Source organism: Ceratotherium simum, chromosome 21 (assembly GCF_057802395.1).
Source record: "Ceratotherium simum simum isolate JZ-2026a chromosome 21, ASM5780239v1, whole genome shotgun sequence".
NCBI classification, from domain to species: Eukaryota; Metazoa; Chordata; class Mammalia; order Perissodactyla; family Rhinocerotidae; genus Ceratotherium; species Ceratotherium simum.
The window spans coordinates 26,873,170-26,893,822 of NC_141920.1; the positions used below are offsets into that span (position 1 = coordinate 26,873,170).

At 46.1% G+C, this 20,653-nt stretch overlaps 1 protein-coding gene across 2 annotated transcripts; it reads left to right on the plus strand.

Moving 5' to 3' along the window:
* Nucleotides 1–892: 892 nt before the first annotated feature.
* On the plus strand, nt 893–20,422 carry COMMD7 (COMM domain containing 7). Of its 2 annotated transcripts, none has more exons than XM_087445423.1 (9): nt 893–1,529; nt 7,941–7,991; nt 8,090–8,192; nt 17,111–17,167; nt 17,249–17,286; nt 17,971–18,061; nt 18,377–18,426; nt 19,080–19,128; nt 19,669–20,422. In XM_087445423.1, exons 1-9 carry the CDS (start codon nt 1,080–1,082, stop codon nt 19,743–19,745), a joined length of 966 nt encoding a protein of 321 aa, XP_087301549.1. In that variant the 5' UTR covers nt 893–1,079; the 3' UTR covers nt 19,746–20,422. The 2 variants fall into 2 exon arrangements, with proteins under 2 accessions (XP_087301549.1, XP_014652285.2); XM_014796799.2 differs by having other exon boundaries at nt 896–1,529; nt 7,938–7,991.
* The last annotated feature ends 231 nt before the right edge of the window (nt 20,423–20,653 follow it).

Here is a 20,653-nt window from a genome sequence, read left to right on the forward strand (position 1 = left end):
CTGAGTTCAGCCCTCGTCTGTCAGTAACCTGAAGGTTCACTCTCTTCCAGGTAGCTTGGACTTGGACAAGTGCCCCGTATACATCCTCAAAGTACTTTGTCTATCTTCACATCAGTTAATAATTTCACACACACGTGAATTTCACGTGCGTGTAGACCTCCCTGACAAAACTCTGACTTATCCCAGGCCAGGCACTGCATCTGGTTTGTCACTGTGGTGTCTCAGCACCTGTCAGGGCATCTACCCCACACTAGGCACTCAATATTATCTGCTGAATGAAGGCATGAGTGAAGTAATGACTAAAGTGGAGGGGCTTGGCCTCTGGGTAGAAGATATTTTGTTCGTTCCCTTCCAGAGGGATTTTTAGGGAAGGATAGGGAGGAAGGCCTGGTGGAGAAAGCCAGCCAATCCTTCCCACACCTCCTCCCTACCCTCCAGGCTGGGCTCAGGAGTAGGTGAAGAAGTTCTTGGGCTTGGGGTCAGGTCCTGGATCCCAGGGAGCATGGCTCCATTTTCTCATCCATCCAATGGGGATCAGGGTCATACTCACCTGGGACTGCCAGGGGTTCTTGGGAAGACAGCATGAGGGTTCAAGTGTCTCAGGGCTGCAGTGATTGTCACTGTCCCAGTAATGTCCCCTGACCGACCTGACCACTGCTGGCACTATCACAGTCTTTGCACTCTTTTGAGTGGGTTTCCTCTATTCCAGAGGTTCTCCAAGTGTGGTCCCTGGGAAGCTGTTGGAAATGCGAATTCTCAGGCTCCACCCCAGGCCTTTCTAGTCAGATACTCTGGGGGTGGGGCCCAGCAATTGCCGTTACAGCAGGCCCCCCAGATGATGCTGATGCAAGCCCAGGTTTGAGACCTTACTGCTCTGCTCTGACCTAAGCTCTCCCAGGGACACCAGCTTGCGTCGTTCACTTCTCTATCCCCAGGCCTGGCATTTAGCAGGCGTGCAGTAAATATCTGCTGAGCGCATAATAACGATGATGATGAATGCAGCTAGCCATTGATCGAGGACCTCCTGTGTGCCAGGCTATGTTCTAAACATTTAGCAGGGTTCGCTCTTTTAAGGCGCCATGCCTGGGATTATTTTACGGAGAGTGAAACTGCGCCCAGAGAGGCCAAGCTCCGTGTCCAGGGATCACCCAGCGGGAGATCCGGCAGGGAGCCCCACGTTTGACCGCTCTGTGCCTCGGGGCGCTCCCCGGGGCGCAGCGGGCGCGGGTATTCGCGGCCCCGCCCCGCCGCGGGCGTCCGCGCGTGTCCGGGGGTCCGCGCGTGTCCGCGAGGGCGCCCCGCCCGCGCCCGGGCCGGCCGGGGGAGGAGCGCGGCGGCGGGCGGCCGTGGCGAAAGTGCGGCTGCGGAAGCGCGGCGAGGCGGGCGGCGCAGGAGGAAGCTGGGGGCGGCGGCGGGGCTGCGGCGCCCGGGGCCGGGCGGACGCCATGGGCCGCCTGCACTGCACGCGGGACCCGGTGCCGGAGGCCGTGGGAGGCGACATGCAGCAGCTGAACCAGCTGGGCGCGCAGGTGGGCCGGGCGCGGGGGCCGGGGGGCGCCCGCAGGGCTGAGGGAGGGCGGGGGGATAGGCCGAGGGCCGCCCGGGCTGCGTTGTGGCCTTGCGGGACTCGGGGACGGGCTCAGGGGAACTGGCGGCTGAAGCGAGTTTTGGGGGCCGAGGAATCTTGGGAGGCCCAAGGGCAAGCTGAGGGGTCCCCGGGGGTGTGGGCGCCCGGAAGGTGGGACTGGGGGACTTTCGAGGGTCCTGGGAGCGAGGAGAGTTGGCGGGGCCCTGGAAGAGGGACGGGGGGAGGCTCGGTGAGGCTGCAGCGAGTTGGGGGAAATGAAGTAAAAGACTCCGGGCGTTGGGAGGCCGAGGGAGCGTGCGGGAGCCGTGGGCTTTGGTGGGCCAGGCGAGGGACCGAGACGTATAATAGGCCAGGGGGCTTGGGGGGACTGAGGAGGGTCTTAGCATCCCGAGGGGAGCCTGGAGTAGGGGCAGCTAATCTGGGGGTTCGATGTGGGTGTAGGTGATGGCCAGGCCAGAGTGGGGCTTTGGGCCTGAGGGCAAGGTCTGGGGCCAGGCTGGTGGTGTCATCCTCTCCTCACCCCCGCCCCCTACCCCCAATCAAGGGAAACACTGACAGTCCCCAAGGAAAGAAACCATATACAGTCTACACAGTGGAGTGCTGGTCCTCGATGGTAGTGGAGCTGGCAAAGCCTGTTTCTCCCTTTTCCAGCCACAGGTGCCAGCCAGTCAAACTTGGAGGCTTCCTGGCCCTGTGCTGGTTGGGATGTCCCTCTCATACCACCAAGGCAGCCGAAATAAATAGGTTAAAATGACACTTCTCACCACCACTGCAAAGGTGCATCTGTTCCCCGCACTGGGTTGTCACTTCTCAGGAGGTGGGGCCCCTCTCTTTTATCTCAGCATCCCCACAACTTACTGTTTTCGCACAAAGTAACACTAATTATAATGCCAGTCGTGTTCTAAGGCTGCTGGTGTCCAGTAGAAATGAATTGCAAGTCACGTGTCTAATTTTACATTTTCTAGTAACCACATTTAAAAATTAAAAAGAAATAGGAAATTAATTTTAATATGTTTTCTTTAATCCACTGTATCAAAGTATTATTTCAACATATAATCCAAATAAAAGATATCAATGTGATATTTTACTTTTTGGTACTAAGTTTTCTGATTCTGGTGTGTATTTTACATATACAGCACATCTCAAATTAGACTAGCCCTTTTCATGAGATCAATAGCTATCTGTGGCTAGCAGCCACTGTACTAGACAGCACAGTTCTAAGTGCTTTTGTGTATATTAAGTCATTGAGTCCTTACAGCCATTCTAGAAGGTAGGTGCTATTATTATTCCCATTTTACAGATTAGGAAACTGAATCACAGTGGTTAAATAAAAAATAGCTGTCATTTATTGAACACACACCGTGTGGCGGGCACTGTTTTAAGTGCTTTATGTGTAACAACCCTAAAAGGTAGGTGCTATTATTATTCCCGTTTTACAGATATGAAAAGTGGTTCAGGGAAATAAATTGACCTGTTTAAGGTCAGGCAACTGGGAAGTGAAGGAGCCAGGAATTCAGGACCTGGTGCCTGACTTCAAATCCTGGGGAATTCAACACTCTAGAACAGAACTTTGTAGATGATCTCCCCAACCAGGTTGCTTAGCTTTTACTTGTTATGTGTCACGGTTTTCTGGAAGACTTCCATTTGGAGAATAAAAAAGATTCTGCTGCTAAAAAAACTTTTTTAAAGCTACTGGATTGTTATGATCCCTAAGGTTACCTCCAACTTCGTGGTCTTGGAAAATATAAACCACTTCCTTTAAGATCAGAGCTTGACTAGTTTTCTAACCTGGAAACACACTCTAAACCTTTACCTTTGTTTTTAATACAGAAAGCTTTTTCCTGATGAGCAACTTACCAGAGTCCTTTGGGCCATTTTCTTCCCCTTTGTTGGGTGGTCAGATTTCTCTGAGGACCCACTCTATTAGCTGAATTTATTTTGGTGTCTGAGGCCTAGGCTTTGAGGAGAAAGAGAATCGTGTTAGTATTGGCATCACCATTTATTGTTCATTCAGTGGGTATTTATCTGAATGTCTGCTGTACACCAAATAGCCACTACCCCACTAATGTGAGGTTTACAAAGGCTTGCTGGACGCGGCCTCTTGTGCTAGGGAGGTTTGATCTGCTAGGGCAGGTCAGAAAGTGGAAACACAATACAGTACTAAGGGTATTTGCATGTGCTCTCTGATGCCCATGGTCAGTCCTAGGTAAGTGAGAATAGGTAGGATTAAAAATAATCATTTTTAGAATGGTTATGAGAGGAAATTCAGAAAAATATAAAGAAGAAAATGAATGGACTACAATCCTCTTACCTAGCTGTAAATGAAAGCAACACACATGGTTAGAAAATTCAAACAGTATTTAAAGATATAAAATACCTATTTCTCTTGTCCCCAGAAATCATCGTTTTAATATTTTCTTTTGTATCTTTATAGAAAAAAAATTCTGCATCTGCCTCATATATATGGATATCCTTTAAAAGATTTTTTTTTACACAAAAGAGATTGTGTGATATTCCTTGAAATGGATCTACCATAATTTATTTAACCACTCCCCTATTAACAGACACTTCAGTTGTGTTCAGGTGTTTTGTTTTTATGAACAATGCTGTCAACAAACTGCTTTGTGTAAATGTGTCTGGATTTACCTTTTGGAACCTATCTGAAGGGTATACTTCTTGCAATAGTATTACTAGGTCAAGGGGTATGATCGTTTAAAAATTAGATACTGATTGCCAAATTGCCGTCCAGAAAGGTTGCCCCAGTTTATCCTCTCATCAACAGTGTGTGGGCATGTCTGTTTTCTTGTACTTTCAACATCACTGGTGTTATCAAACTTTTATTTTTGAAGCTCTAGTAAATGAAAATGGTATCTTCTTGTTTTACTGATTTGCATTTCTTATCTGGAATAGTCTTGAGCATCTTTTCCTAATGTTTACTGGTAAGAATAGTTAAGATTTTGATTTTGTGGATAGTCGTGGGCAGGTGAGCATTCCAGGGAGAGACAGCTAGGCAGGTATAAAGGCAAAGAATGGGGAAAGTATTTAGGGAACACTTATTCAACAAATACTTACTGAGCACTTACATTAATTAAGGCTCTGTGACCATACAAAGCCATACAAGGAACCTTCTCTGCTAGGAGATGTTTGTGTTCCTTATCAAGATTGAAAATTCTAAGTGCCCCCAGGCAAGGTTCCAAGAGGGAGCCTCAGAAGTTAAGAATCTGGGTAGGTCCCTTTCTTGTTGGGAGTGTCACGGTATCTTGGCAGGGCTTTGAAGGATAAGGAGGGTGTGGGAAAGTGGAGATAGGGAAGGGGGTCCTAACAGCCTGTAGACCAGATTTGCTTGAGGCCCCTCTTGAAAGGAGAGATGGGAGATGAGACCTCACAAGGAGGCTGAGCCTGATGCTAGGCTGAGGCCTGGAAATGGAGAAGCAGCTGGAGAGCTTCTTGGCTGCCCTCTTTTTTAAAAGGCCCTGGATAGCATAGGAAATACAGTTGGCCAAAGATCTGACAGTTCCTCAGATTTGCAGCAAAAAATTTTAAAGAAATAAGGGAAATCTAAAACAGTTTGAGGACACGTTCCCAAACGAGTCCTGACTGTTCTTGTTTTTACTATATAGAATCAGCAGTTATGCAAGACTAATAATACCCAATGTCATAAATATTGCAGAAAGACAAGCCCTGGATTAGCAGTGGTTAAAATGTTTCCCAGGAGTATCAGTGATTAAGTTTTGAGAGAGCAGACACTTCTGTGCTATTAGCTGGTGGGAGTGTAAACCTGTGCAACTTCTTTGCAAGGCAATTTGGCAACATTTTCTCAGAACTCAAAATGTATATATCCTTTAACCTAGGATACATTTGAAGAATTTGTCTTATAGATATACATGTCACAAAGAAATATGTGAGAGGTTATTCATTGCAACATTGTTTATAATAGCACCAACAAAACACACATACACACACCACACACACACATACATTCCTCTCTAGGGAGCTAAATTATGCTAAGTCTATACAATCGAACACCATGCAGTTGTTAAAAGAACTGGGTAGATTTATATCTGCTGACATGATTGATCTCTAAGATATAAATGAGTGAAAAAGGGCAAGGTACAAGGAGTGGGTTCAGTATGATCCCATTTATATTTAAAAGAAATTAAATAAAACAACGGGAAGGCCACAGAGGTGTTAAATAACTACCTGTGGGTAGTGGGACGGGGCGGGGGTGTGTGGCAGGAAGAGAGAAACATATTATGTTTTATGTTAGTTGAGTCTTTTCAAAACCTTGCACATGCATTACTTTTATATTTTCAAAGACTAGTTTTATATTATATTATATTATATATATATATATACTTTTTTTTAGTGATGAAGATTGTCTCTGAGCTAACGTGTGTGCCCATCTTCCTCTGTTTTGTATGTGGGATGCCGCCACAGCATGGCTTGATGAGTGGTGCATCGGTCCGTGCCCAGGATTCGAACCTGTGATCCCTGGGCTGCTGAAGTGGAGCGTGCAAACTTAACCACTATGCCACCAGGCTGGACCCTTATATTTTAAAATAGAACACAGTTTATTTTTTTTATTTTTTTAAAGATTTTATTTATTTATCCCCCCCCCCCCAAAGCCCCAGCAGATAGTTGCATATCATAGCTGCACATCCTTCTAGTTGCTACATGTGGGACGTGGCCTCAGCATGGCCGGAGAAGTGGTGCGTTGGTGCGCGCTGGGGATCCGAACCCGGGCTGCCAGCAGCGGAGCGCGCGCACCCAACCGCTAAGCCACGGGGCCGGCCCTAGAACACATTTTAGAATAGAATAGTACAGAGCCACACCAAGGGTTTGTGTGGAGTTTAGTGTGTCGTGGTAAAAGGGGCAGGTGCATTTGACAGTCATGTTCTGTGTACAACTTTGAGGACTTTGAGCTGAAGTATCTGCCTGTGATTTTTTTTTTTTCATGTTGTATTGCTTCAGGAAGGTGGATCAAATGGTATAGTGACTTTGGTTATGGCTCTGATAATAGCTGCCATTTGTTTAGCCTCTAGCCTGGCACGGTGCTGGAGGTTTTGCATGTGCCACTTGTACTGTTCTAGAAGCTATGTATTATTAACTTTGTTTTCCCTATGGGGACTGGGACACCGAGAGGCTAAGTGGCTTGCCCAAGGTCACATGGATGGTCAGTATCAAAGCACTGATTCACATCTGGGTCTTTTAAACTCTTCTGTCTTGGTTTTCCCCACTCTGCCACACACACTGTGTCCATTGGGAGGGAACATGGGAAAGTGATGATATGTGTCTCAGTCTGCTTGGGCTGCCATAATGAAATACCACAGACTGGGTGGCCTGAACAAGAGAAATTTATTTCTCATAGTTCTAGAGGCTGGTCAGTCCAAGATCATGGTGCCAACAGATTCAGTTCCTGTTGAGAGCTCTCTTCCTGGTTTACTTTCTCACTGTGTCATTATGACATGTTTCTCACAGAGACAGAGCTCTGGGGTGTCTTCCTCTTCTTACAAGGGCACCAGCCCTATCAGATTAGGGCCCTACCCTTATGACAACATTTAACCTTTGTCACCTCACAGGCCCTGTCTCCAAATACAGTAATATTAGGCATTAGGGCTTCAATATATGCATTTTGGGGGACACAAATATTCAGTCCTTAACCATACAGTACCTACAGAGAAGGATGCCATGTCCAAAAGAATGAGACTGTTCTAAAACTGTGTAATAAAGCGTTACATGTACTGTTTTGTCATATACATAGTAAGATGTTTATTGTGCAGGAAAAAAACCCCAGAGAATATGGATAGACAAAACAGAAGAAAATAAAAATCACCCAAAATCTCGCCACACAGAAGTAACTGCTTTAAAAAGCAAGGTAGAGAGAAAGTTTGTGTAGTTTGTCACCATTTCTGTTGGCGGGGGGGAGGAAAATTATATATTTGTATTAGCTTATTTTGAATAATAATGTGGAAGTATAAACAAAAAGAAAAAGAAGTAAGTAACTGCTATTAACGTTCCAGTGATTTTCCCTTTTCGGCTTTCTGTGTGTCTGTGTGTGTGTATTTGGACCCTTGAGATGTATGTGTGCACGTGTGGGCGCACACTCACAGTCTCTCAATGTATATCTCCCAAGTATCCCAATAGAATATACGAGTTTTTCAGACAGTATAGTGATACAGATGTGTTAGCACTGGTGGTGGGTGTTGTAACTATTGGTAACTTGAAGATGGTCAAACAGGAGTCAGCACTTGTGTGTTCTTCCCTCTTAAGGGTCTGTAGCTGGATGGGATGTGGGAACATGGACCCAGGAGTAGAGTTTTACTGATGTTCTGTGTTACTCTCTTCACAGCAGTTCTCAGCCCTGACAGAAGTGCTTTTCCACTTCCTGACCGAGCCGAAAGAGGTAAAGTATCCTGGGATGAGGCGAGTTCCCGAGTGTGGGTCTGCGTCCTGAGATGCTGAGAAAGCGAAGGCCTGGTTTGTGCTGTTCCCTCCCGGCAGGTGGAGAGGTTTCTGGCTCAGCTCTCTGAATTTGCCACCACCAATCAGATCAGTCTCGGCCCCCTCAGAAGCATCGTGAAAAGCCTCCTTTTGGTTCCTAATGGTAAGTAGCCTCTCCCAGCAGCTGAGGCCAGAGACATTACTTGAACATTCCTTCAGTCCGCAGAGTCGGCAGGCGTGCTCTGGGCACTGAGCCAGAGCATTCAGTAGTGAACCAGACATGGGCAGGGAAGGAGCCCGGGTGAACAGATAACGTCTGGAGGGAATAATTGAGATGCAGCTCGAAGTGTGTCTGCATCCCGGCCTCAGCCCCCAAACTTATCTGGTCCTCTACACGAAAAGTACAGAAACGTTTACAGCAATTTGACCAAGTCTCTTGAATCCACTAATTTTTTAAATTGGGGCTTGTATTTTTTTTTAATGTAAATGTATATGTAAAATATATATAAGATAAAATTTAACGTTTTAACCATTTGGGGCTTATATTTTGTTTGTGTTTTTTCGTTTTCCTGTTTCTAGGAATTAATTTTCCTTATATTTGACGAAAATATTGGTCCAAAATGGATTGAAAATAAAAAAGATAGGTCTTTTGTGGCAGATGGTTTGAGAAGCAGAGTTTGCCCAGAGCAGTCAGGAAAGGCCTAGCTGGGGGGCAGGCGATCACAAAAGTTTCACTGTAGGGATGTGCATCATAGCACTGTTGATGAGAGAGAAAAATTAGAAACAGTCAAATTGCCCAGTAGCTGGAGATTGGGGTGAGGAGCTGTGATCCGTTTTTACAGGGGAACATCAAAAATTCATGATTCTGGGGCTGGCCCCGTGGCTTAGCGGTTAAGTGCACGCGCTCCACTACTGGCGGCCTGGGTTCGGATCCCGGGTGCGCACCGACGCACCGCTTCTCCGGCCGTGCTGAGGCCGCGTCCCACATACAGCAACTAGAAGGATGTGCAGCTATGACATACAACTATCTACTGGGGCTTTGGGGGGCAAAAAAAAAGGAGGAGGATTGGCAATAGATGTTAGCTCAGAGCTGGTCTTCCTCAGCAAAAAGAAGAGGATTAGCATGGATGTTAGCTCAGGGCTGATCTTCCCCACAAAAAAAAAAAAAAAATTCATGATTCTGAGTTAGGCGGACCTGGGTGTGAATTCCAGTCTGTTGCTTGCTCAATAGTGTGACTTTGGCCAGGTACCTAATCTCTCCCAAACCCTAGCAACAGCCCCTCCCCAGCAGTTTTTGCCCTCCATCTAAGCTTTTTTTTTTTTGGCAGGGGAGGCTTGTTTTGAAGATTAATTGATATAATGTAAATAAAATGCCTAGCACAGTCCTCAATAAAAGGTTGCTCTTATTTTTCAAATTATGCAGTAATTATAAAAGACGCTGTTGAGGAAAATGTAATGATATGGAAAACCTTTCACAATATACTGTTTAATAAAAATACTAGTTTACAAAACTGTCTACCACAGTCCTATTTTAAAAAAAAGATACTGTGACTGTACTGGGTGGTAGGACTCCAGATTGTTTTAATTATTTATTTATTTTTGGGGGGCTATGTATTTTCTAAAAAGTTGCTAGAATTAATTTGGCAACTTCATTAAAAGTTAATTTTGTTTAAAGAGAGAGGTAACATTTGAGCCTAGACTTAAAGAAAGAATCACGGTTGACCAGGCTGAGAGGAGGTGAAGCAGTGTCCCGGGTTTGCAGTGTTAAAAATCAGTAATAAGCTGATCTTCCCAAGATCTCAGCCCAACGTGCACTAAAAGTTGGGGCTTACTCTGTTGGTTCCCATCAGGCACCTTCCTGTATCTTAGTGTGGATCTTTCCCTTCGCCCTGTCATGTGCTCCTGAGGTTCTGGAGGCTTGAATGAGAACATCCTCGAGGTTTCCAGCTGTGAAATTTTATGATCCTCTGTTTTGGTGATTTTTGCATTCTTTGCCCTCACGGCAGGTTAAAGGCATGTGAACCACGAGGCTGGATGGGAACTTGCAGTCTTTTCAATACAGGAAAAAGTTTTCATTGCAGACTTAAACCAGTGCAGAGCTATGGAGAGTTAGAAGTGAAAATCCCCTTTACTTTCATCCTGCTCTTTTCTCGAGACACAGTCCCAATGTGACTTTGGTGTACATTCTTTTATAGTTTTATGTACACTGACTGACATACATGTATACATTCATTTAGTTTTGTTCTGTTTTCCATAAATGGTAGTAAGCCATAGAATTGTATTTTTTCATCCCTAGTATGTCATTGAGATATCTCCACGTTACTTCATTCTTCTGATGACTGTAGTGTCCCGTGGACTGAATGTATCTTCCTTTTTTTTTTTTTTAATTTTTATTTATTTATTTTTTTCCCCCAAAGCCCCAGTAGATAGTTGTATGTCATAGTTGCACATCCTTCTAGTTGCTGTATGTGGGACGCGGCCTCAGCATGGCGGGAGAAGCGGTGCGTCGGTGCGCGCCTGGGATCTGAACCCGGGCCACCAGCAGCGGAGCGCGCGCACTTAACCGCTAAGCCACGGGGCCGGCCCTGAATGTATCTTCCTTTACTTAATCCATTTCTTGTTGCTGGACATTTTGGTTGTTTTAACTTTTCACCCTTAGAAGCAATGCCGCAGTGAACATCCTTAGGACATCGGTGTGCTTGTTTATCTGAAAGTTCTGTGGGAAGGTGCCTAGAGCGTAGAACAGAGTCTTTAGTCTCCTTGTCTGGCCTACACCTGTGGGAATGGGTGTGTCTGTGGGTGGAGATACTGATTTTCAGGAGACCTCTGTCTGGTGTCCCTGCCTCTGTTCTTTCTTGTCTCTCTCATCTCTACTGCCCACCCCAGTCCATCCTGTCTGACTGCCTTCAGTCCTGCCCAGCCCTCAAGCTCCAGCCCCTGTGCTGCCTCTTCAGAGAGCCTTCCCAAACCACTTCAGTCCATGGTGACCTCCCCTTCCTCTCAGCTCCCAAGAGATGTTTTTTATCTGCAGCTCTCATTTTGGCCCATAATCATTTACAATCTTCTATTGTTCTTGCTGTTTTATGTGTGTCTGTCTCGTGGCTCTCACAGATAGCTGGTTCCTTGAAGTCGGGGCGGGTCTCATACTTCTTTCTGAGGCCGCAGTTACGAGTAGACTAATGACATAAAGCAGGTGTTTAGTGCATGCTGGGTGAGTTGAACTGGGTTTGGGAGATCCTGTGACCCTCCCGGGGGAGGTTAGGTGAATGTTTTTCAAGCAAGATGAGTTACGAGTGTTTATAGCAGATGGTTTTTTGTAGATGCAGGGAACCCTGAAGAGCACAGCACAAGAGGTGGGCCTCACAGGCTCCTTGGATTTGAGTGCTGGTCACATCACCTAATGTCGCTGTTTGACCTTGGACCAGTCAGCCTCTTGGAGCCTTAGTTTTTTTATCTGAAAAGTGGAGTCATAAGAGCAGTTTATGGTGGTGGCAGTAGGAATAAGTGAGTGAGTGCATGTAAGGCACTTAATACAGTGCTTGTTAACTTCAGCTTTATTTATTGATAGTTCCGTTAGTTTCAGTCCTGTGCCTCAATATCAAATTATGAGATAAAACTTTTCCTTCACCTAATGGAGAGGGTCTGAATTCACCTCTTGACTATTTAATGCCCCCAGTTTTTTCAAGCTTTTCGAGTTCTAGTATTGAAGTCTCTGGTTTGCTGTACTTCTCAGTTAGTTCTCAACAATTTCTGCTTGTTTGTTTATTTTACTCTTCTTGTTCTCGTGGCAATCTGACTTTTCTCTTCCTGCAGTTTTCCTGCTTGGATTCCCCATTTCTTCTAGAGCGTCTCCTAAGCATCTGAGACTGTAGCTTATAAGTCTCTTGGCCTCTTCCTCATCCCTCGGCCTGTGTGTCTTTTTCTCCCCAGTCCCGAGGGCTGCCATCCCAGAGCAGGCTGTTGGCCCTTCATGCCTTGTTACAGCAGCAGCATCTCTGCCTCCGCTCTCCCAGCCCAGACTCCAACATGCCCTGGAGGACCCTCCTGGAGCACAACGTGGATCATGGATCTTGCTGCTCCTCTCAACTGTTTCCTTTGCGTAATGAAGTCTCTAGTCCTTAATATGGCATTCAAAGCCTTTCCCAATCTAATCCGAAATGTAAGGGCCTCTAGGCCATCATCCTCCTTCCTCATCCTGGTCCTGCCTGAGCAGTGAGACCTCGTAGTAGAAGTACAGCTTATTAGAGCTGAAGGGGCCTCAAGGACCCTCCAGATCAGTCTTCCCCAAATTGGTATTTTCATCATTAAAAGGCTTCAGGGGTCAGACAGAGGCAGAAAATACTGTCCCCGCACTCCCAGCCTTGGAGCCTTGGAGATTCATACTCACGTTAACATATCTCAGGCTCCGAAAAGTCCCTCGGTAAAGAAACCTGCTCAACCAGTATTTGTGAGACTGTTAACCAGGAGCCTGTCTTTGTTTTTTGGCAGGGGGAGGGTCAAGTAAAAGCTTTGTAAAGTGCTGATCTGGTCTAATCTTTGTCTTAGAGATAAAGAAACAGCCCTAAAGAGGGGAAGTGACTCGCTTAAGATCTTACAGTGGAAAAGCTGGGGCTGGAACCTCCCTTGATTGGTTCAAAGCCTAGTGGTTTTCGTGTTTTCTTTTAATGTTTTTCTTTTACTATTTAATATATAATTCCCTCTTTCTCTCTCTCTCTCTCTCTTTTTTTTTTTTGTAATTCTTAAGAATACCTGACTTCAACAGCTATCAACCTGTGGCCAAATTCTTTCATCTGTACCCTGCCCACTTCTCCTCGCTGCTCTGCACACTGGATTATTTTAAAGCAAATCTCAGATAGCGTATCATTTCATTCCTAGATACCTAGTTATGTATCTCTAAAAGATAAAGAGTGTTTTCCCCTTATCAAACCACAATCCATTATCATATCTGAAATTAAAATATGCAGTCAATGTTCAGATTTCCCCGTTGTCTTGTGCATTTTATTTGCTTTAGTGGGTGTTCTCCTCAGGATCTAGATAGGGCCCCCACATTGCATTTGGTTCCTAGATGACCCTTGTATGCTTACTTGTTACTGTGGCTGCTTAACAGTTCTGAGACCTTGAGCCAAGTTACTTAACCTCTGGGAGAAGCAGTTTCTTCAGAAAACAGAGCTCATAATAGTAGCTCCTACACTGCTACAAGAATGGAGAAAGATAGTAAATATGAAGTACCTCAATAAGTGTTAGCTGCACCACTGCTGATATTACAATGTCATTATCATTATGTATGTCTCTAAGCAGTGGGGCCACTAGTTAAGCCTGTTTTTATTTTAACACTTAGCAAGATGTCTGGCGCTTGTGGGTTCTCAGTAACTGATTGCTTTTTAAGAAAAGGTGGTAACTCCCTTCCCCACTCCCAAAGGAGTTCTGTCTGGCTGGGCCAAAAAAAGAAGAATCAACATTAAACAATAGTCACGAATTATATCTAATCAGCTGTTGAACTAAGTTCCCCGGGGACTCCCAACCTCTCCCTGCTCTTGCTTTTCTCTGTGGCACTTTTCCTGATACTCAATGTGGCTTTATCCTTACGGTCTTTCTCTTCCCAGTAGAATGTGAGCCTCCGGTGGGCAGACTGTTGTCTGTTTGGTTCCTTGATGTTTCCGAGCGTCCAGCACAGTGCTGGCACATAGCAAGTGCCCAGTAAATCTGTAGACAGTGACCGTGACCTCTGTTCTGAGCCTCAAAGGGGTAGATTCAGCCAGTCAGCCTTCCGGGTCAGTAATCACTGAATGAATGTGGCTCACCATCCTCTCCCATCTCCTTCCTTCTCCAGGAGTTTTCACCAAAGCTTAGTTCTGTTCCTTGTCTTCCCTTATTACACTGAATGAGCTTACAGAGATTTTTGGCTAGAACAATGTTTGCTAATTTTCCAGCTGTTTCCTGCGAAAACTGAAACCCTCACCCTCACATACACCTCCGTCTGTCCCCCGTACTGTGTGATGGCAATGAGGCTTTGCCTAAGGCAACTGTTCAGTGAAAATTGGTGCTCAGGGACTTTATAAACCATCCCAGATGGTTATCTGTGTTTAGAGAAGGACATTCTCAAATTTCCCCAAGTGACGGTTCTGCTGACTCCAGCCCTGGAGTTCCCACAGTTTTCTGTCGGACATCCAGTCAAGGCTGCAGGCCTGTCTTGTGCTCAGGACAAAGGAATCACCAAAGAAAAGGCTGAAAAAGAAGTTAGGGCTTGAGGCCTAGCACGATGCAAATATATCTTTTTAAACTTTATTTTATTTTTTTCCCCAAAGCCCCAGTAGATAGTTGTATATCGTAGTTGCGCATCCTTCTAGTGGCTGTATGTGGGACGCGGCCTCAGCATGGCGGGAGAAGCGTTGCATTGGTGCGCGCCCAGGATCCGAACCTGGGCTGCCAGTAGCGGAGCGCACACTTAACTGATACAACACAGGGCTGGCCCCTGTTGGTTTTTTTTTTTTTTTTTAGTAACATTTGTTTTTTAATTATAGAAAAGTACAAGAAAGGAAACAAAAATAGCTCACAGTTTTACCACCTTCGCATAAAAAAAAGCCTACATGCAGCTAGAAAATTTAAAATGACAGAAAGAAAGAAAGAAAAAGTCCCACTCAGTCCCTCTCCCCAAGGATATCCACTCTTAAGTTTTTTGTGGATATGTTAAAAAAAAATACGCCTTACATCTATCTACTTAGCTATTGAATAAGGACATAATTAAAGCTATAAATAAGGATATATAATATACCCTTCTTTATTTACACAAAAGAGATCACACTGTGTAGACTGTTCTTGGCTTTCCTTTTCTTCTTCTTCTTTTTTTTTTTTTGTGAGGAAGATCAGCCCTGAGCTAACATCCAATGCCAATCCTCTTTTTTGCTGAGGAAGATTGGCCCTGAGCTAACATCCATGCCCATCTTCCTCTACTTTATATGGGATGCCGCCACAGCATGGCCTGACAAGCAGTGCGTTGGTGCGCGCCCGGGATCTGAACCCGCGAATCCCAGGCCACTGCAGCGGAGTGCTCGCGCTTAACTGCTAAGCCACGGGGCCGGCCCTGACTCCCCTTTTTTCTTGAGGAAGATTGGCCCTGGGATAACATCCATGCCCATCTTCCTCTACTTTATATGGGACACTTCCACAGCATAGCTTAACAAGCAGTGTGGCGGTGCGTGCCCGGATCCGAACCTGCAAACCCTGGGCCGCCGCAGCGGAGAGTGCACACTTAACCACTGTGCCACCCAGCCGGCCCCATCTGTCTTCCTCTATTTTGTATGTGGGTTGCTGCCACAGCATGGCCGCCAATGAGACTTATAGGTCCATGCCCTGGAACTGAACCTGGGCTGCCGAGTTGCAGCATGCCGATCTTAACCACTAGACCACGGGGCCGGCCCATGTGCAGCCTTGAGAAGAGTGTTCCCAGCAGAGGGAACTGCAAGGGCAAATACCTGGAGGTAGGAACCTGCCTGTCATATTATAGAAACAGCTGAGTAAGCAAGGAGAAAGTTAGGGGTCTGGAGGAGGCCAGATCATGCAGGGCGCTGTAAGAGCTTTGGACTCTGCCGTGAGTGAAACAGGAGCTATTAGAGCGTTTTGAGCAGAGGAGACATGTAGTCTGACTTAAGTTTCAACAAAATCATGTTGGCACCCAGGCTGCTGTGTGGATGCCCCAAAACCGGCCTGCTGCCCTGACTTTTTGTCCCTACTACCCACATTGCTGAAGAGCTTCCCGCTGTATCGCAGTGTACTTTCGAGGGTGTATCTGTTGAGTAAATTCTTGGCAGTGCAGTTGTTGACTATGTGCATTTGCCAGATTTTCTCCCCAAAAGCTTAATCTTTCTGATCTTTAGTTTCTTGGTAAATTAAAGGTTGCAATAATAATCCCTACTTCAGAGTACTTTGGGATCATCAAGCAACATATTGGATTTGAACTAGATATAAACCAAGGAGCCATACACGTGGTGGTCATGAGTTAATTGGATTGGCTGGGAAGTGGCCCCCATCTTGGAGGGCCTTTATGGCCACGGTTTCCTGGGGTCTTGCCTTTTTTATTTCCCTGCGGCTTCCTTGCTCAGTCTGATTTTGGAGATAAAAGATTTCCTCCCTTTGTTTACTCGGTTGATTTTGCAGGGAACCACAGCCTGTAGGATTGTTTTTCTGGAGTGAGAGGGGGTGGGGGCTAGGTTTAGGGTGTCACTCCACGACCCTCCCTGGATGGCGGTGGACGTCTTCTTATTCTTTAATTAGCCATCTTGTGGAAGACGAAGAAGTGGAAAATTTTAAAGCAGTTGCCAGATTACAACTCTAGGCTGTAGCCTGCAGGTTAAACGTTGAGAAGCTGGGATTACTGGCAACACGTTTTCAGGATTTGGAGTTTGCCAGCAGATCAAAGCAGCCCCCAGGGCTTCTGAGGGGAAGGTTTGAGGGCCCCTCTGGAAGTGACTTGTCAATTGTAGAGGCCAGGCTGTCTAGTCCCTCTTGGTGTACTTCCTGAAAGCTGATTTTCTAGGGCAGCGCTGTCCAGTAGAACCTTCTATGTAGATGGAGATGGTCTATAATCTGCACTGTCCAGTACCAGGGCCGCTGGGCCTATGTGGCTATTGACCACTTGAAATAGCTAGTGCAACTGAGAAACAGAATTTTACCTTTGATTTAATTTTGATTAAAATTTACATAAGTGCATGTGGTTAGTGGTTACTATTGTACAGGGCAGTTCTAGGCTGGTGCCCCTGTGCCTAGCCTGACGCTGAACTCCCTGCACTTCACTCCGGGAATCTGTGGCCTCATTCTCCCTCAGATCAGGTGCCCCCGTCCCCAAGTCCATAGACTCTTTTCTTTTGTCTCTGGCTTCTTCCACACTTTCTGGAGGAGTAAGCCCTTGTGTTTTGTTCTGTCTTGTTCTTCACTTGTCTCAGATGTGCCCTTTCTCCCAGCTGGAGTGAGATCCTCAGGAGCTAGCTGTCTTCATGCCTTCCTCTTGTCGTCTGTCATTAAATACTTAATGCCGACTGATTAATTGATTTGCCCTTTTTAACTGAGTTCTCCCCTGTTTCCTAGGTGCCTTGAAGAAGAGTCTCACAGCCGAGCAGGTCCGGGCTGATTTCATCACTCTGGGTAGGTCGTCACCCAAGGCTGCTCCTGGTGACAGGCCTTGCAGCTCTTTATTATGTTAATGTATCCTCTGTTCTCTTACAGGTCTTGGTGAGGAGAAGGCCACTTACTTCTCTGAAAAGGTATCATAATTCCTCTTAATCAAGGTTAATTAAGATTGCTTGCGGGCCGGCCCGTGGCTTAGCGGTTAGGTGCGCACGCTCCGCTCTGGTGGCCCAGGTTAGGGTCTCAGGCATGCACCGACGCACCACTTCTCTGGCCATGCTGAGGCCGTGTCCCACATACAGCAACTAGAAGGATGTGCAGCTATGACGTACAACTATCTACTGGGGCTTTGGGGGAGAAAAATAAATAAATAAAATTATAAAAAAAAAAAAAAGAAAGATTGCTTGCTTTATTTCTTGAAAAGAAACAAATGGAAAATGCCGACTAAGAAAAAACCATCAATCATTATGTGTCATTTTTCCAGCTTAATGTTTTTCATTTGCTTTTATGCAAATGACATACAGCTTTTAAACAACACTATTTAGTGCATTTCTAATTTTCTTCCTCTGATTTGACTGAGTATAAATTCATTCAGTTTTTGTTCCGACCTGGATTAAATCTTGGAATGAAAGAAAACGTTTATGTTGACTTCTGCTCCTCTTTATTCCTCCCCTCCCCCAGATCTGTGCGTATAGGCCCAGCCTTGGTTTTGCATTCTTCCCACTGTCTGTATAAATACTAAACCTGGGTGTGCTGGGGGCAGAATGAAGAGGGGAGAGTTTTCCCATTGTTATGACTTGGGCTTTTTGCTTTTGTTCCAGTGGAAGCAGAATGCCCCCACCCTCGCTCGATGGGCCATAGGTCAGACTCTGATGATTAACCAGCTGGTAGATATGGAGTGGAAATTTGGAGGTAACTGGTTACAGCCAGTCCCGGGTCAATTGGGTGATGTCGGTTGGGGTTACAGAGGCTTTTAGACAGCCTCCATGGGAAGAGGTGTCCTCGGTCCCCAAAGACAGCTGGGGCCAGCAGCTGCCGCTCTGTCTTGCTGTCCACGTTCAGCGGCTGTTTCTATCCACAGCTCTCGATAAGTTGACTTCCCGAAAAGCACCTTTTGCTGTCCTCATACTCGCCCCCACCCGGTTTCTACTGTACAGCCTGCAAGATTGCAGTCTTCAGAGTGGGTCCTCAACCAGTCACTTATTGTTTTTCTCTTTTGTGTCGCAGTGACATCTGGGAGCAGCGAACTGGAAAAAGTGGGAAGTATTTTTTTACAAGTAAGTCTTGTCTTGATTCTTGAAAATGGGTAGATTTTTGACTTGGTTAAAAATTAAGTCTACATTGAGATTCTTTAAATATCCAATTAAGTGGATATTCCAGTGAAGTGCCTTATATATCTCAGAGCAATGTGATCAGCCAAAGACGTGGTCACTGACATGCTTGCTTTCAGATTCATAGGATCCGGATATTATTATTAAAAGTTTGGGGGCCAGCCTGGTGGCGCAAGTGGTTAAGTGCGCTTGCTCTGCTGTGGCGGCCTGGGGTTCGTGGGTTCGGATCCCGGGCACACACCGACGCAGCACTTGGCAAGCCATGCTGTGGCGGCGTCCCGTATAAAGTGGAGGAAGATGGTCATGGATGTTAGCCCAGGGCCAGTCTTCCTCAGCAAAAAAAAAAAGAGGAGGATTGGCAGATGTTAGCTCAGGGCTGATCTTCCTCACAAAAAATAAAAATAGAAAAGTTTGATTGTTCATGTCATCTAGGGAATTGTTAGAAGTGTTGGTGGTGAACGATCCAGACCGCTCCTGTATAACTCTCAAGTTAGAAGCTGGATGCTTTGGTTTTTAAGTGAAAGTTCAGGGTTTGAGAATTACTTTGACCACGTGTCATCCTTTTAATTTTTTTATTTCTTTTTTTTTTTCTTAATCAGTTAAAGTTGGTGGTTAAGAAAGGAAATCAAACTGAAAATGTATATATCGGTGAGTCTGAATTCCCTTTGAGCCTTTTCACTTCCCCATGTTCTTTTCAGTCAGTGGCTCACGAGGCCCAACACACGTCATTTCTTCCAGGAAAAAAGTCATAACTGAGCTCTGTTATAACCACTGCCTTTCCTCTTGTGAAAGATGGTACGAGGATCATTAATAAGCCGTCGGCAGGGTAGAGAGCCCATGGTCGAGGGGCCTTTTCAAAAAAGGGAAAACAGGGAAGGAATGGCATGGATTACAGAGTAAGAAGCTCTTGCTGTAGGATCCAGTTGGGCATCCTGAATGGCGCCCGTCATCTCTTTGTGCTGTGGAGTTAGGCCATTTTAAACCCTCCCGACTTTCTTATGCCGAGAACCATTCTCTGTTCAAGGCTGTCAGTTCTTTATAATGATCAGTTACCTGTCTAGAGCTGCTTAGATGGACTAAGCCAAAAAAGGAAAAAAAAAAAAAAAAATCTCTGGGTGGAAATTAATTTTCTTGGATGATTCTGTGGCGTTGCAAACATGTCCCTGAAGCTGGATTTTCTCTCCCCAGAGTTAACCTTGCCTCAGTTCTACAGCTTCCTGCACGAGATGGAGCGAGTCCGAACCAGCATGGAGTGCTTCAGCTGATTTCTGTCCCCCTGCCTCTGCACCGTGCCCCTCCCTGCGCCCTCCTCTTCCGTGGTGACTACTCTGAGGGCCGCCGCTCACAGGCCTGTGGGGCCTGATTTGGCCCTGCTTCGGAGCCCAGGTGCGAAGCTTTCTGAAAAACAATGGGATTAAGTACTCAGCCCTGCACAATCACCTTGCACACTTTTGTTAGGGAACCTCCACCACGTCTCTCCCAGGACACTTTTTAGATATTCAGACAGGCTTTTGCGTCTCAGATTCAGGGGAGGAGATAAACTGAGTCACCCCCCCCCCAATCAAAGTTCCAGAGTAAATAAATGGTGCCGTCGCTCAAGATGCCTGTGATCACCCTCCCCCTAAAAAAGCAAGGGCTTGTTGGCGGCTGAGGAAGAGGCAGACACCGCGAATGACGCCTGTGGGGAGCCCCCAGCGAGATTTCTGCCCCGTGCTTGTGGTGGGGCATCGCTCAGCAGTTTTTACTGGGGCACCCGTGTATAAGTGCGTGCTCAGTCTACTCGGGCAAGAGCTGAGGCGGAACTCCGTCCTCATTTCTGGTCTTGCCCTGTTGTATTGTAATGAGGGGGCCTTTTGAGGCTGCTTTAGCTTGTTTTGGTTCTAGCTGACTTTCTCTGTTGGTGAGATGATGAATAAAAAAGGTTCTGGAGAAAAGGTCTGAACCCGGTTGTTTCTATGCGTGGATTAGTAATCTGCCCTGCGGAGAGCTAGTGCTCTGATCTTCAGAAATGTCTTCCTGGCTGTGGTGACGGCCCTGGGTCTCCAGTGGAATTAGCAGCAGTCCGAAGTTGGAATTTGTAAACACAGTTCAGGGGAAACTCGGGTTAAAAGCATCACGAACAGCAGAGCATCCAAATGCTGGGTGTTAGATGACTTCAGCTCCCCCACCACCA

What these genes read in the sequence shown, in the direction of transcription:
- COMMD7 (XM_014796799.2), top strand. Translation starts at nt 1,080, where the DNA reads ATGCCTGGGATTATTTTACGGAGAGTGAAACTGCGCCCAGAGAGGCCA. An exon ending in TGAACCAGCTGGGCGCGCAG is followed by an intron (nt 1,530 to 7,937) that starts GTGGGCCGGGCG and finishes CTCTCTTCACAG; the next exon opens with CAGTTCTCAGCCCTGACAGA. An exon ending in TGGGAAGTATTTTTTTACAA is followed by an intron (nt 18,427 to 19,079) that starts GTAAGTCTTGTC and finishes TTTCTTAATCAG; the next exon opens with TTAAAGTTGGTGGTTAAGAA.